This window comes from Salmo salar, chromosome 16, assembly GCF_965601325.2.
Source record: "Salmo salar chromosome 16, fSalSal1, whole genome shotgun sequence".
Taxonomy (NCBI): domain Eukaryota; kingdom Metazoa; phylum Chordata; class Actinopteri; order Salmoniformes; family Salmonidae; genus Salmo; species Salmo salar.
Genome location: NC_138306.1, coordinates 97,587,837 through 97,602,716, shown reverse-complemented (window position 1 = coordinate 97,602,716; position 14,880 = coordinate 97,587,837). Strand labels below are relative to the sequence as shown.

Here is a 14,880-nt window from a genome sequence, read left to right as displayed (position 1 = left end):
CCAGGTGTGATCTCAGGCAGCTCTGACTGCTTCCTGTCCCCCCTCCTCTCTTCCAGGTGTGATCTCAGGCAGCTCTGACTGCTTCCTGTCCCTCCTCCTCTCTTCCAGGTGTGATCTCAGGCAGCTCTGACTGCTTCCTGTCCTCTCCTCTCTTCCAGGTGTGATCTCAGGCAGCTCTGACTGCTTCCTGTCCCCTCCTCTCTTCCAGGTGTGATCTCAGGCAGCTCTGACTGCTTCCTGTCCTCTCCTCCGGTGGCTCGGCGCTCTGCGCCCGCCCCCCCCCAGGTGTGATCTCAGGCAGCTCTGACTGCTTCCTGTCCTCCTCCTCCTCTCTTCCAGGTGTGATCTCAGGCAGCTCTGACTGCTTCCTGTCCTCTCCTCTCTTCCAGGTGTGATCTCAGGCAGCTCTGACTGCTTCCTGTCCTCTCCTCTTTTCCAGGTGTGATCTCAGGCAGCTCTGACTGCTTCCTGTCCCCCTCCTCCGGTGGCTCGGCGCTCTGCGCCCAGGTGTGATCTCAGGCAGCTCTGACTGCTTCCTGTCCCCCCTCCTCTCTTCCAGGTGTGATCTCAGGCAGCTCTGACTGCTTCCTGTCCTCTCCTCTCTTCCAGGTGTGATCTCGGGCATCTCTGATCTCTCGGACTCCACCTTGGCCAACCCTTCAGTGGTGGTGAACGGGCAGAAACCCTTTCCCCTCGGCCCGGGTCAGAGCCCCAACGTGCACCAGCCCTCGCCCTTCAACGCCCATTCCTCGCCCCTCTCATCCCCCCTGTTCACCGACGCTGGTGGCTACGTCCGTACGGATGACGAGGACGAGGTTCGGAGGAAGGTTTGTCTTTCAGGGAGGGAGGGAGGGAGGAGAAGGAGAGATTGGAGGACGGGGAAGGACATGTTCCTCATACTCTTGAGAGAGCGATCCAGCCCAGAGGACAGTCCTGTTCTACTCTGTTAGAGCTGTGTTAATCCCTCTTTACCAGGCTAGTGAGAGTCTGTAAGGAACTGTGTTTAATCTCTTTTCCAGGCTAGTGAGAGTCTGTAAGGAACTGTGTTAATCCCTCTTTACCAGGCTAGTGAGAGTCTGTAAGGAACTGTGTTTAATCTCTTTACCAGGCTAGTGAGAGTCTGTAAGGAACTGTGTTAATCCCTCTTTACCAGGCTAGTGAGAGTCTGTAAGGAACTGTGTTTAATCTCTTTACCAGGCTAGTGAGAGTCTGTAAGGAACTGTGTTTAATCTCTTTACCAGGCTAGTGAGAGTCTGTAAGGAACTGTGTTTAATCTCTTTACCAGGCTAGTGAGAGTCTGTAAGGAACTGTGTTTAATCCCCGGCTGGGGCTGTGGCCTGGACCACCGGCTAGTGAGAGTCTGTAAGGACGGACTCCCGGCTGTGGGTCTGAAGGCTGGCCCCGGCTGGGGCTGTGGCTGGACCCCACCGGCTAGTGAGAGTCTGTAAGGAACTGTGTTTAATCTCTTTACCAGGCTAGTGAGAGTCTGTAAGGAACTGTGTTTAATCTCTTTACCAGGCTAGTGAGAGTCTGTAAGGAACTGTGTTATTCCTCTTTACCAGGCTAGTGAGAGTCTGTAAGGAACTGTGTTAATCTCTTTACCAGGCTAGTGAGAGTCTGTAAGGAACTGTGTTAATCCCTCTTTACCAGGCTAGTGAGAGTCTGTAAGGAACTGTGTTTAATCTCTTTACCAGGCTAGTGAGAGTCTGTAAGGACCTGTGTTAATCCCTCTTTACCAGGCTAGTGAGAGTCTGTAAGGAACTGTGTTTAATCTCTTTACCAGGCTAGTGAGAGTCTGTAAGGAACTGTGTTAATCCCTCTTTACCAGGCTAGTGAGAGTCTGTAAGGAACTGTGTTAATCCTCTTTACCAGGCTAGTGAGAGTCTGTAAGGAACTGTGTTTAATCTCTTTACCAGGCTAGTGAGAGTCTGTAAGGAACTGTGTTTAATCTCTTTACCAGGCTAGTGAGAGTCTGTAAGGAACTGTGTTTAATCTCTTTACCAGGCTAGTGAGAGTCTGTAAGGAACTGTGTTAATCCCTCTTTACCAGGCTAGTGAGAGTCTGTAAGGAACTGTGTTTAATCTCTTTACCAGGCTAGTGAGAGTCTGTAAGGAACTGTGTTTAATCTCTTTACCAGGCTAGTGAGAGTCTGTAAGGAACTGTGTTTAATCTCTTTACCAGGCTAGTGAGAGTCTGTAAGGAACTGTGTTTAATCTCTTACCAGGCTAGTGAGAGTCTGTAAGGACCTGTGTTAATCCCTCTTTACCAGGCTAGTGAGAGTCTGTAAGGAACTGTGTTTAATCTCTTTACCAGGCTAGTGAGAGTCTGTAAGGAACTGTGTTAATCCTCTTTACCAGGCTAGTGAGAGTCTGTAAGGAACTGTGTTTAATCTCTTACCAGGCTAGTGAGAGTCTGTAAGGAACTGTGTTAATCCCTCTTTACCAGGCTAGTGAGAGTCTGTAAGGAGCTGTGTTATTCCTCTTTACCAGGCTAGTGAGAGTCTGTAAGGAACTGTGTTAATCCCTCTTTACCAGGCTAGTGAGAGTCTGTAAGGAACTGTGTTTAATCTCTTTACCAGGCTAGTGAGAGTCTGTAAGGAACTGTGTTTAATCTCTTTACCAGGCTAGTGAGAGTCTGTAAGGAACTGTGTTAATCCCTCTTTACCAGGCTAGTGAGAGTCTGTAAGGAACTGTGTTTAATCTCTTTACCAGGCTAGTGAGAGTCTGTAAGGAACTGTGTTTAATATCTTTACCAGGCTAGTGAGAGTCTGTAAGGAACTGTGTTATTCCCTCTTTACCAGGCTAGTGAGAGTCTGTAAGGAACTGTGTTTAATCTCTTTACCAGGCTAGTGAGAGTCTGTAAGGAACTGTGTTTAATCTCTTTACCAGGCTAGTGAGAGTCTGTAAGGAACTGTGTTAATCCCTCTTTACCAGGCTAGTGAGAGTCTGTAAGGAACTGTGTTTAATCTCTTTACCAGGCTAGTGAGAGTCTGTAAGGAACTGTGTTTAATCTCTTTACCAGGCTAGTGAGAGTCTGTAAGGAACTGTGTTAATCCCTCTTTACCAGGCTAGTGAGAGTCTGTAAGGAACTGTGTTAATCCTCTTTACCAGGCTAGTGAGAGTCTGTAAGGAACTGTGTTTAATCTCAATATTTACTGTATACTACGTAGTCATAGGCCTATTCGACTATAGACTACCAATATCTACTGTATACTACGTAGTCGTAGATCTATTAGGCTAAACTGTAAATGATTGTTTGTTCCTGAACTGGTGGGATGGCCGAGCTCTCCTTCAGCTATCCTTCAGCTATCCTTCAGCTATCCCTCAGCTATCCTTCAGCTATCCCTCAGCTATCCCTCAGCTATCCTTCAGCTATCCTTCAGCTATCCCTCAGCTATCCCTCAGCTATCCTTCAGCTATCCTTCAGCTATCCTTCAGCTATCCCTCAGCTATCCTTCAGCTATCCTTCAGCTATCCTTCAGCTATCCTTCAGCTATCCCTCAGCTATCCTTCAGCTATCCTTCAGCTATCCCTCAGCTATCCCTCAGCTATCCCTCAGCTATCCTTCAGCTCTCCCTCAGCTATCCCTCAGCTATCCCTCAGCTATCCTTCAGCTATCCTTCAGCTCTCCCTCAGCTATCCCTCAGCTCTCCTTCAGCTATCCTTCAGCTATCCTTCAGCTATCCTTCAGCTATCCTTCAGCTATCCTTCAGCTATCCTTCAGCTATCCCTCAGCTATCCCTCAGCTATCCTTCAGCTATCCCTCAGCTATCCCTCAGCTATCCCTCAGCTATCCCTCAGCTATCCCTCAGCTATCCTTCAGCTATCCTTCAGCTATCCTTCAGCTATCCTTCAGCTATCCTTCAGCTATCCCTCAGCTATCCCTCAGCTATCCCTCAGCTATCCCTCAGCTATCCCTCAGCTATCCCTCAGCTATCTTTCAGCCATTCTTCAGCTCTCCTTTAGCTCTCCTTTAGCTCTCCTTTAGCTCTCCTTTAGCTATCCTTCAGCTATCCTTTAGCTATCCTTCAGCTATACTTCAGCTATCCTTAAGCTATCCTTAAGCTATCCTTTAGCTATCCTTTAGCTATCCTTCAGCTTTACCTCGGCTATACCCCGGCTATCCTTTGGCTATCCTTTGGCTATCCTTTAGCTATCCTTTAGCTATCCTTCAGCCATCCTTCAGCTATCCTTAAGACATCCTTCAGCTATCCTTCAGCTATCCTTCAGCTATCCTTCAGCTATCCTTCAGCAATCCCTCAGCTATCCCTCAGCTATCCCTCAGCTATCCCTCAGCTATCCTTTAGCTCTCCTTCAGCTATCTTTTAGCTCTCCTTCAGCTATCCCTCAGCTATACTTCAGCTATACTTCAGCTATTCTTCAGCTATACTTTAGCTATCCCTCAGCTCTCCTTTAGCTATCCTTCAGCTATCCCTCAGCAATCCCTCAGCTATCCCTCAGCTATCCTTCAGCTATCCTTTAGCTATCCTTTAGCTATCCTTTAGCTATCCTTCAGCTATCCTTCAGCTATCCTTTAGCTATCCTTCAGCACCACAAGTTTGTTGAACTTCTTTAACATCGTTGTCCGATCCTTTCAGCACCATGAAGGGCTCTCCAATCTCTTAAAATAACTCTCTTCACTTTATTATTAATTATTATTATTATTATTATTATTATTATTATTATTATTATTATTATTTTTATTATTATTATTATTATTATTATTATTATTATTATTTATTATTATCATTATTATTATTATTATTATTATTATTATTATTATTATTATTTATTATTATTATTATTATTATTATTATTATTATTTATTATTATCATTATTATTATTATTATTATTATTATTATTATTATTTATTATTATCATTATTATTATTTATTATTATTATTATTATATTATTATTATTTATTATTATTATTATTATTATTATTATTATTATTTATTATTTATTATTATTATTATTATTATTATTATTATTATTATTATTATTATTATTATTATCTCTTTCTTCCAGAAGTTCCCAACTGACAAGGCCTACTTCATCGCCAAGGAGCTTCTCACCACAGAGAGAACCTTTCAGAAGGACCTGGCAGTTATAACCGTGGTAAGACTAGTTATATCCGTGGTAAGACTAGTTATAACCCTGGTAAGACTAGCTATAACCCTGGTAAGACTAGCTATAACCCCATTAAGACTAGCTATAACCCTGGTAAGACTAGCTATAACCCTGGTAAGACTAGTTATAACCCTGGTAAGACTAGTTATATCCGTGGTAAGATTAACTATAACCCTGGTAAGACTAGTTATATCCGTGGTAAGATTAACTATAACCCTTGTAAGACTAGTTATATCCGTGGTAAGACTAGGTATAAATGTGGTAAGACTAGTTATAAATGTGGTAAGACTAGTTATAAATGTGGTAAGACTAGTTATAAATGTGGTAAGACTAGTTATAAATGTGGTAAGACTAGTTATAAATGTGGTAAGACTAGTTATAAATGTGTTAAGACTAGTTATAACCGTGGCACGACTAGTTATAACCGTGGCACGACTAGTTATAACCGTGGCACGACTAGTTATAACCGTGGCACGACTAGTTATAACCGTGGTACGACTAGTTATTACTGTGGAAGACTAGTTATAACCCTGGTATGACTAGTTTTAACCCTAGTACGACTAGCTATAACCCCATTAAGACTAGTAGTAACCGTGGTAAGACTCGTAATAACTGTGGTAAGACTCGTAATAACTGTGGTAAGACTAGTAATATCCGTGGTAAGACTAGTAATATCTGTGGTAAGACTAGCTATAACCCCATTAAGACTAGTAATAACTGTGGTAAGACTAGTAATATCTGTGGTAAGACTAGTAATATCCGTGGTAAGACTAGTAATAACTGTGGTAAGACTAGTAATAACTGTGGTAAGACTAGTAATAACTGTGGTAAGACTAGTAATAACCGTGGTAAGACTAGTAATAACTGTGGTAAGACTAGTAATAACTGTGGTAAGACTAGTAATAACTGTGGTAAGACTAGTAATAACTGTGGTAAGACTAGTAATAACCGTGGTAAGACTAGTAATAACTGTGGTAAGACTAGTAATAACTGTGGTAAGACTAGTAATATCCGTGGTAAGACTAGTAATATCCGTGGTAAGACTAGTAATAACTGTGGTAAGACTAGCTATAACCCCATTAAGACTAGCTATAACCCTGGTAAGACTAGTAATAACCGTAAATGACTGTCTTTAGATCAGCAGTAATCAGCGTGTACCTATTCAGTAATCAGTACAGTGAGCTACAGTCTGTTGTCCTGTAGACCCCCCAGCTGGTATAGTAATCAGCTACACTACCTATACAGCTGGTTGGAGTTTGCCTTGGTCTCTCCCTTCCCCAGCATAGCCAGCCCACCACTGTCTTCTATCACCAGCCAGACAGCTGGCCTCTCCTCTCTAACAGCTGTATTGTCTCCCAGTCGTTCCAGGCTGTGCTGGGTAAAGAGGAAGTCTAACAGCTGTATTGTCTCCCAGTCGTTCCAGGCGGTGCTGGGTAAAGAGGAAGTCTAACAGCTGTATTGTCTCCTAGTCGTTCCAGGCGGTGCTGGGTAAAGAGGAAGTCTAACAGCTGTATTGTCTCCCAGTCGTTCCAGGCGGTGCTGGGTAAAGAGGAAGTCTAACAGCTGTATTGTCTCCCAGTCGTTCCAGCCTGTGCTGGGTAAAAAGGAAGTCTAACAGCTGTATTGTATTGTCTCCCAGTCGTTCCAGGCGGTGCTGGGTAAAGAGGAAGTCTAACAGCTGTATTGTGTCCCAGTCGTTCCAGGCGGTGCTGGGTAAAGAGGAAGTCTAACAGCTGTATTGTATTGTCTCCCAGTCGTTCCAGGCGGTGCTGGGTAAAGAGGAAGTCTAACAGCTGTATTGTGTCCCAGTCGTTCCAGGCGGTGCTGGGTAAAGAGGAAGTCTAACAGCTGTATTGTCTCCCAGTCGTTCCAGGCGGTGCTGGGTAAAGAGGAAGTCTAACAGCTGTATTGTCTCCCAGTCGTTCCAGGCGGTGCTGGGTAAAGAGGAAGTCTAACAGCTGTATTGTCTCCCAGTCGTTCCAGGCTGTGCTGGGTAAAGAGGAAGTCTAACAGCTGTATTGTCTCCCAGTCGTTCCAGGCGGTGCTGGGTAAAGAGGAAGTCTAACAGCTGTATTGTGTCCCAGTCGTTCCAGGCGGTGCTGGGTAAAGAGGAAGTCTAACAGCTGTGTTGTGTCCCAGTCGTTCCAGGCGGTGCTGGGTAAAGAGGAAGTCTAACAGCTGTATTGTCTCCCAGTCGTTCCAGGCGGTGCTGGGTAAAGAGGAAGTCCTGCCAGACTCAGTGAGGACTCTGATCAACACCAACTACGATCCAGTCTATCAGTTCCACCAGGCCTTCCTCAAGGAGGTGGAGCAGAGGCTGCAGCAATGGTGAGGTGTGTGTGTGTGTGTGTGCGTGCGTGTGTGTGTGTGTGTGTGTGTGTGCGTGCGTGCGTCCAGGTATTCAGCACCACTCTTCAGTCACTCAGTGAGTCACTACAGCAGCCGGTCATACAGGACTGATCATCATCAGCTGGGGGACGACCCGTCAGAGACCCTGGTGGACACTGAGAGGACTGACCTGGTGAATACTGCTCCTCTGAGAGGACAGACCTGGTGAATACTGCTCCACTGAGAGGACTGACCTGGTGAATACTGCTCCTCTGAGAGGACAGACCTGGTGAATACTGCTCCTCTGAGAGGACAGACCTGGTGAATACTGCTCCACTGAGAGGACAGACCTGGTGAATACTGCTCCTCTGAGAGGACAGACCTGGTGAATACTGCTCCACTGAGAGGACTGACCTGGTGAATACTGCTCCTCTGAGAGGACAGACCTGGTGAATACTGCTCCACTGAGAGGACAGACCTGGTGAATACTGCTCTACTGAGAGGACAGACCTGGTGAATACTGCTCCACTGAGAGGACAGACCTGGTGAATACTGCTCCACTGCCCCATCTGCTGGTGTAACTGTGTAACTACAGCGAGTCTCCACGTGGGCTGGAGAACCTCAGGAATGCAGTCAACAGTGTCTAAACTCTCTCAACCAATCACAGGAAGGGTTTGATCTTCTCCTGGGGATTGATGCTTCTCAGCTGTTAACCACGCTGTTGTAATGTGGGGTCACTGAGAGAGATGGACAGATGGGTTACTGAATGGGTGGTGTCACTGAGAGAGATGGGTTACTGAATGGGTGGTGTCACAGAGAGATGGACAGATGGGATACTGAATGAGTGGTGTCACTGAGAGAGATGGGTTACTGAATGAGTGGTGTCACTGAGAGAGAGATGGGTTACTGAATGAGTGGTGTCACTGAGAGAGATGGACAGATGGGTTACTGAATGAGTGGTGTCACTGAGAGAGAGATGGGTTACTGAATGAGTGGTGTCACTGAGAGAGATGGACAGATGGGATACTGAATGAGTGGTGTCACTGAGAGAGATGGGTTACTGAATGAGTGATGTCACTGAGAGAGATGGACAGATGGGTTACTGAATGAGTGATGTCACTGAGAGAGATGGGTTACTGAATGAGTGATGTCACTGAGAGAGATGGGTTACTGAATGAGTGATGTCACTGAGAGAGATGGACAGATGGGATACTGAATGAGTGATGTCACTGAGAGAGATGGGTTACTGAATGAGTGATGTCACTGAGAGAGATGGACAGATGGGATACTGAATGGGTGGTGTCACTGAGAGAGAGATGGACAGATGGGTTACTGAATGAGTGGTGTCACTGAGAGAGATGGGTTACTGAATGAGTGATGTCACTGAGAGAGAGATGGACAGATGGGTTACTGAATGGGTGGTGTCACTGAGAGAGATGGGTTACTGAATGAGTGGCATCACTGAGAGAGATGGGTTACTGAATGAGTGATGTCACTGAGAGAGATGGACAGATGGGTTACTGAATGAGTGATGTCACTGAGAGAGATGGGTTACTGAATGAGTGGTGTCACTGAGAGAGATGGACAGATGGGATACTGAATGAGTGGTGTCACTGAGAGAGATGGACAGATGGGATACTGAATGAGTGGCGTCACTGAGAGAGATGGGTTACTGAATGGGTGGTGTCACTGAGAGAGATGGGATACTGAATGGGTGGTGTCACTGAGAGAGATGGGTTACTGAATGGGTGGTGTCACTGAGAGAGATGGGATACTGAATGGGTGGTGTCACTGAGAGAGATGGGTTACTGAATGGGTGGTGTCACTGAGAGAGATGGGATACTGAATGGGTGGCGTCACTGAGAGAGATGGGTTACTGAATGAGTGGCGTCACTGAGAGAGATGGGTTACTGAATGAGTGGCGTCACTGAGAGAGATGGGTTACTGAATGAGTGGCGTCACTGAGAGAGATGGGTTACTGAATGAGTGGCGTCACTGAGAGAGATGGGATACTGAATGAGTGGCGTCACTGAGAGAGATGGGTTACTGAATGAGTGGCATCACTGAGAGAGATGGGTTACTGAATGAGTGGCGTCACTGAGAGAGATGGGTTACTGAATGAGTGGCGTCACTGAGAGAGATGGGTTACTGAATGAGTGGCGTCACTGAGAGAGATGGGTTACTGAATGAGTGGCGTCACTGAGAGAGATGGGTTACTGAATGAGTGGCGTCACTGAGAGAGATGGGTTACTGAATGAGTGGCGTCACTGAGAGAGATGGGTTACTGAATGAGTGGCGTCACTGAGAGAGATGGGTTACTGAATGAGTGGCGTCACTGAGAGAGATGGGTTACTGAATGAGTGGCGTCACTGAGAGAGATGGGTTACTGAATGAGTGGCGTCACTGAGAGAGATGGGATACTGAATGAGTGGCGTCACTGAGAGAGAGATGGGATACTGAATGGGTGGTGTCACTGAGAGAGATGGGTTACTGAATGAGTGGCGTCACTGAGAGAGATGGGATACTGAATGAGTGGCGTCACTGAGAGAGAGATGGGTTACTGAATGGGTCTGTCTCCTGCAGGGTTCAGCTGAGAAGCAGGTAACCATGTTGGTTTCTGTCTCCAGGGAGGGCCGGTCCAACGCCCACATTAAGGGAGACGACCAGCGCGTCGGTGACGTCCTGCTGAAGAACGTTCAGGGGATAAAGGTACAGTACATGTGGATATCGTTCCTGCCCTTCAACACGTCCTCAGAGATATGACCTGTGGGTTATAGGTGGAGTCTGTGTTTGACTACAGTCATCTGATGAATGGACCCTAACCCCTCCATCTCCTACCTACCCCTCTCTCCTCTCTCCCCTCTCCTCTCTCCCCTCTCCTCTCTCCCCTCTCCTCTCTCCTCTCTCCCCTCTCCTCTCTCCCTAACCCCTCCATCTCCTACCTACCCCTCTCCTCTCTCCCCTCTCCTCTCTCCTCTCTCCCTAACCCCTACATCTCCTACCTAACCTACCTCTCTCCTCTCTCCCCTCTCCCCTCTCCTCTCGCCCCTCTCCTCTCTCCTCTCTCCCTAACCCCTACATCTCCTACCTAACCTACCCCTCTCCCCTCTCCTCTCTCCCTAACCTACCCCTCTCTCCTCTCTCCCTAACCTACCCCTCTCTCCTCTCTCCTCTCCCCTCTCTCCTCTCTCCTCTCTCCCCTCTCCTCTCTCCTCTCTCCCTAACCCCTACACCTCCTACCTAACCTACCCCTCTCCTCTCTCCCTAACCTACCCCTCTCCTCTCTACCTAACCTACCCCTCTCCTCTCTACCTAACCTACCCCTCTCCTCTCTACCTAACCTACCCCTCTCCTCTCTCCCTAACTCCTATATCTTCTCCCTAACCTACCCCTCTCCTCTCTCCCTAACCTACCCCTCTCCTCTCTCCCTAACCTACCCCTCTCCTCTCTCCCTAACCTACCCCTCTCCTCTCTCCCTAACCTACCCCTCTCCTCTCTACCTAATCTACCCCTCTCCTCTCTCCCTAACTCCTATATCTTCTCCCTAACCTTCCTCTCTCCTCTCTCCTCTCTCCCTAACCCCTACATCATCTACCTAACCTACCCCTCTCCTCTCTCCCCTCTCCCTAACCTACCCCTCTCTCCTCTCTCCTCTCTCCCCTCTCCTCTCTCCCTAACCCCTACATCATCTACCTAACCTACCCCTCTCCCCTCTCCCCTCTCCCTAACCTACCCCTCTCCTCTCTCCTCTCTCCCTAACCTACCTCTCTCCTCTCTCCCCTCTCCTCTCCCCTCTCTCCTCTCTCCTCTCTCCCCTCTCCTCTCTCCCTAACCTACCTCTCTCCTCTCTCCTCTCTCCCCTCTCCTCTCTCCCTAACCCCTACATCTCCTACCTAACCTACCCCTCTCCTCTCTCCCCTCTCCTCTCTCCCGAACCTACCCCTCTCTCTCCTCTCTCCCTAACCTACCCCTCTCCTCTCTCCCCTCTCCTCTCTCCCTAACCTACCCCTCTCCTCTCTCCCCTCTCCCTAACCTACCCCTCTCCTCTCTCCCCTCTCCCTAACCTACCCCTCTCCCCTCTCCCTAACCTACCCCTCTCCTCTCTCCCCTCTCCTCTCTCCCTAACCTACCCCTCCTCTCTCCCCTCTCCCCTCTCCTCTCTCCCTAACCTACCCCTCTCCTCTCTCCCTAACCTACCCCTCTCCTCTCTCCTATCTCCCTAACCTACCCCTCTCCTCTCTCCCCTCTCCTCTCTCCTCTCTCCCTAACCTACCCCTCTCCTCTCTCCCCTCTCCTCTCTCCCTAACCTACCCCTCTCCTCTCTCCCCTCTCCTCTCTCCCCTCTCCTCTCCCCTCTCCTCTCTCCCTAACCTACCCCTCTCCTCTCTCCCCTCTCCTCTCTCCTCTCTCCCTAACCTACCCCTCTCCTCTCTCCCCTCTCCTCTCTCCCTAACCTACCCCTCTCCTCTCTCTCCTCTCCTCTCTCCCCTCTCCTCTCCTCTCTCCTCTCTCCCTAACCTACCCCTCTCCTCTCTCCCTAACCTACCCCTCTCCTCTCTCCCTAACCTACCCCTCTCCTCTCTCCCTAACCTACCCCTCTCCTCTCTCCCTAACCTACCCCTCTCCCCTCTCCCCTCTCCTCTCTCCCTAACCTACCCCTCTCCCCTCTCCTATCTCCCTAACCTACCTCTCTCCTCTCTCCCTAACCTACCTCTCTCCTCTCTCCCTAACCTACCCCTCTCCTCTCTCCCTAACCTACCCCTCTCCTCTCTCCCTAACCTACCCCTCTCCTCTCTCCTATCTCCCTAACCTACCTCTCTCCTCTCTCCCTAACCTACCCCTCTCCCCTCTCCTCTCTCCCCTCTCCTCTCTCCCTAACCTACCCCTCTCCTCTCTCCCCTCTCCTCTCTCCCTAACCTACCCCTCTCCTCTCTCCTCTCTCCCCCAGCAGCAGTTGACGCCCCTCCTGCAGCATCACGGCGAGGTGTTGGTTGCGTTGGACCGTTCGTGTCGTGCGTCCCAGCGGCTGGAGGAGGCGTGTCGAGAGTTTGAGCAGCAGAAGGTGTGTTACCTGTCCCTCAACATGTTCTTGCTGCGGCCGCTGCATCGCCTGCTGCACTACAAACTGATTCTGGAGAGACTCTGCAAACACTACCCCCCTACACATCAAGACTTCAGAGACAGCAGAGGTACGTTACAGCAGCTCTAGCTGCCCTAGCTGATATATCAGAGAGATAACCCTCCTCCTCTAGCTGCCCTAGCTGATATATCAGAGAGACAACCCTCCTCCTCTAGCTGCCCTAGCTGATATATCAGAGAGATAACCCTCCTCCTCTAGCTGATATATCAGAGAGATAACCCTCCTCCTCTAGCTGCCCTAGCTGATATATCAGAGATGGTGTGTGTTAGAGAGATAACCCTCCTCCTCTAGCTGCCCTAGCTGATATATCAGAGATGGTGTGTGTTAGAGAGATAGCCCTCCTCCTCTAGCTGCCCTAGCTGATATATCAGAGAGATAACCCTCCTCCTCTAGCTGCTATATCAGAGAGATAACCCTCCTCCTCTAGCTGCCCTAGCTGATATATCAGAGAGATAACCCTCCTCCTCTAGCTGCCCTAGCTGATATATCAGAGATAACCCTCCTCCTCTAGCTGCCCTAGCTGATATATCAGAGAGATAACCCTCCTCCTCTAGCTGATATATCAGAGAGATAACCCTCCTCCTCTAGCTGCCCTAGCTGATATATCAGAGATAACCCTCCTCCTCTAGCTGATATATCAGAGAGATAACCCTCCTCCTCTAGCTGATATATCAGAGAGATAACCCTCCTCCTCTAGCTGATATATCAGAGAGATAACCCTCCTCCTCTAGCTGCTATATCAGAGAGATAACCCTCCTCCTCTAGCTGCCCTAGCTGATATAGCAGAGAGATAACCCTCCTCCTCTAGCTGCCCTAGCTGATATATCAGAGAGATAACCCTCCTCCTCTAGCTGCCCTAGCTGATATATCAGAGAGATAACCCTCCTCCTCTAGCTGATACATCAGAGAGATAACCCTCCTCCTCTAGCTGCCCTAGCTGATATATCAGAGTGATAACCCTCCTCCTCTAGCTGATATATCAGAGTGATAACCCTCCTCCTCTAGCTGCCCTAGCTGATATATCAGAGAGACAACCCTCCTCCTCTAGCTGATATATCAGAGAGATAACCCTCCTCCTCTAGCTGCCCTAGCTGATATATCAGAGGGATAACCCTCCTCCTCTAGCTGATATATCAGAGAGATAACCCTCCTCCTCTAGCTGCCCTAGCTGATATATCAGAGAGATAACCCTCCTCCTCTAGCTGCCCTAGCTGATATATCAGAGATGGTGTGTGTTAGAGAGAGAACCCTCCTCCTCTAGCTGCCCTAGCTGATATATCAGAGATGGTGTGTGTTAGAGAGATAGCCCTCCTCCTCTAGCTGCCCTAGCTGATATATCAGAGAGATAACCCTCCTCCTCTAGCTGCTATATCAGAGAGATAACCCTCCTCCTCTAGCTGCCCTAGCTGATATATCAGAGAGATAACCCTCCTCCTCTAGCTGCCCTAGCTGATATATCAGAGATAACCCTCCTCCTCTAGCTGATATATCAGAGAGATAACCCTCCTCCTCTAGCTGATATATCAGAGAGATAACCCTCCTCCTCTAGCTGCTATATCAGAGAGATAACCCTCCTCCTCTAGCTGCCCTAGCTGATATAGCAGAGAGATAACCCTCCTCCTCTAGCTGCCCTAGCTGATATATCAGAGAGATAACCCTCCTCCTCTAGCTGCCCTAGCCGATATATCAGAGAGATAACCCTCCTCCTCTAGCTGCCCTAGCTGATATATCAGAGAGATAACCCTCCTCCTCTAGCTGATATATCAGAGTGATAACCCTCCTCCTCTAGCTGCCCTAGCTGATATATCAGAGAGACAACCCTCCTCCTCTAGCTGATATATCAGAGATAACCCTCCTCCTCTAGCTGATATATCAGAGAGATAACCCTCCTCCTCTAGCTGCTATATCAGAGAGATAACCCTCCTCCTCTAGCTGCCCTAGCTGATATAGCAGAGAGATAACCCTCCTCCTCTAGCTGCCCTAGCTGATATATCAGAGTGATAACCCTCCGCCTCTAGCTGCCCTAGCTGATATATCAGAGAGACAACCCTCCTCCTCTAGCTGATATATCAGAGATAACCCTCCTCCTCTAGCTGCCCTAGCTGATATATCAGAGAGATAACCCTCCTCCTCTAGCTGATATATCAGAGATAACCCTCCTCCTCTAGCTGCCCTAGCTGATATATCAGAGAGATAACCCTCCTCCTCTAGTTGCTCTAGCTGATATATCAGAGAGATAACCCTCCTCCTCTAGCTGATATATCAGAGGGATAACCCTCCT

The 14,880-nt window shown here is 48.3% G+C and overlaps 1 protein-coding gene across 4 annotated transcripts in view; it reads left to right on the top strand.

Annotated features, from left to right (window-relative positions):
• LOC106575059 (FERM, ARHGEF and pleckstrin domain-containing protein 1) overlaps nt 1-14,880 on the top strand; it is a 118,840-nt gene that overhangs the window by 50,912 nt on the left and 53,048 nt on the right. The window contains exons 14-18 of one of the 4 annotated variants that reach the window (XM_082963228.1): nt 610-815; nt 5,030-5,119; nt 7,326-7,459; nt 10,087-10,168; nt 12,408-12,648. In XM_082963228.1, the coding sequence (XP_082819354.1) occupies nt 610-815; nt 5,030-5,119; nt 7,326-7,459; nt 10,087-10,168; nt 12,408-12,648 (753 nt within the window). Of the gene's footprint in view, nt 1-609; nt 828-5,029; nt 5,120-7,325; nt 7,460-10,086; nt 10,169-12,407; nt 12,649-14,880 lie in introns of all 4 variants that reach the window. The other 3 variants (XM_082963227.1, XM_082963225.1, XM_082963226.1) reach the window with 3 other exon arrangements.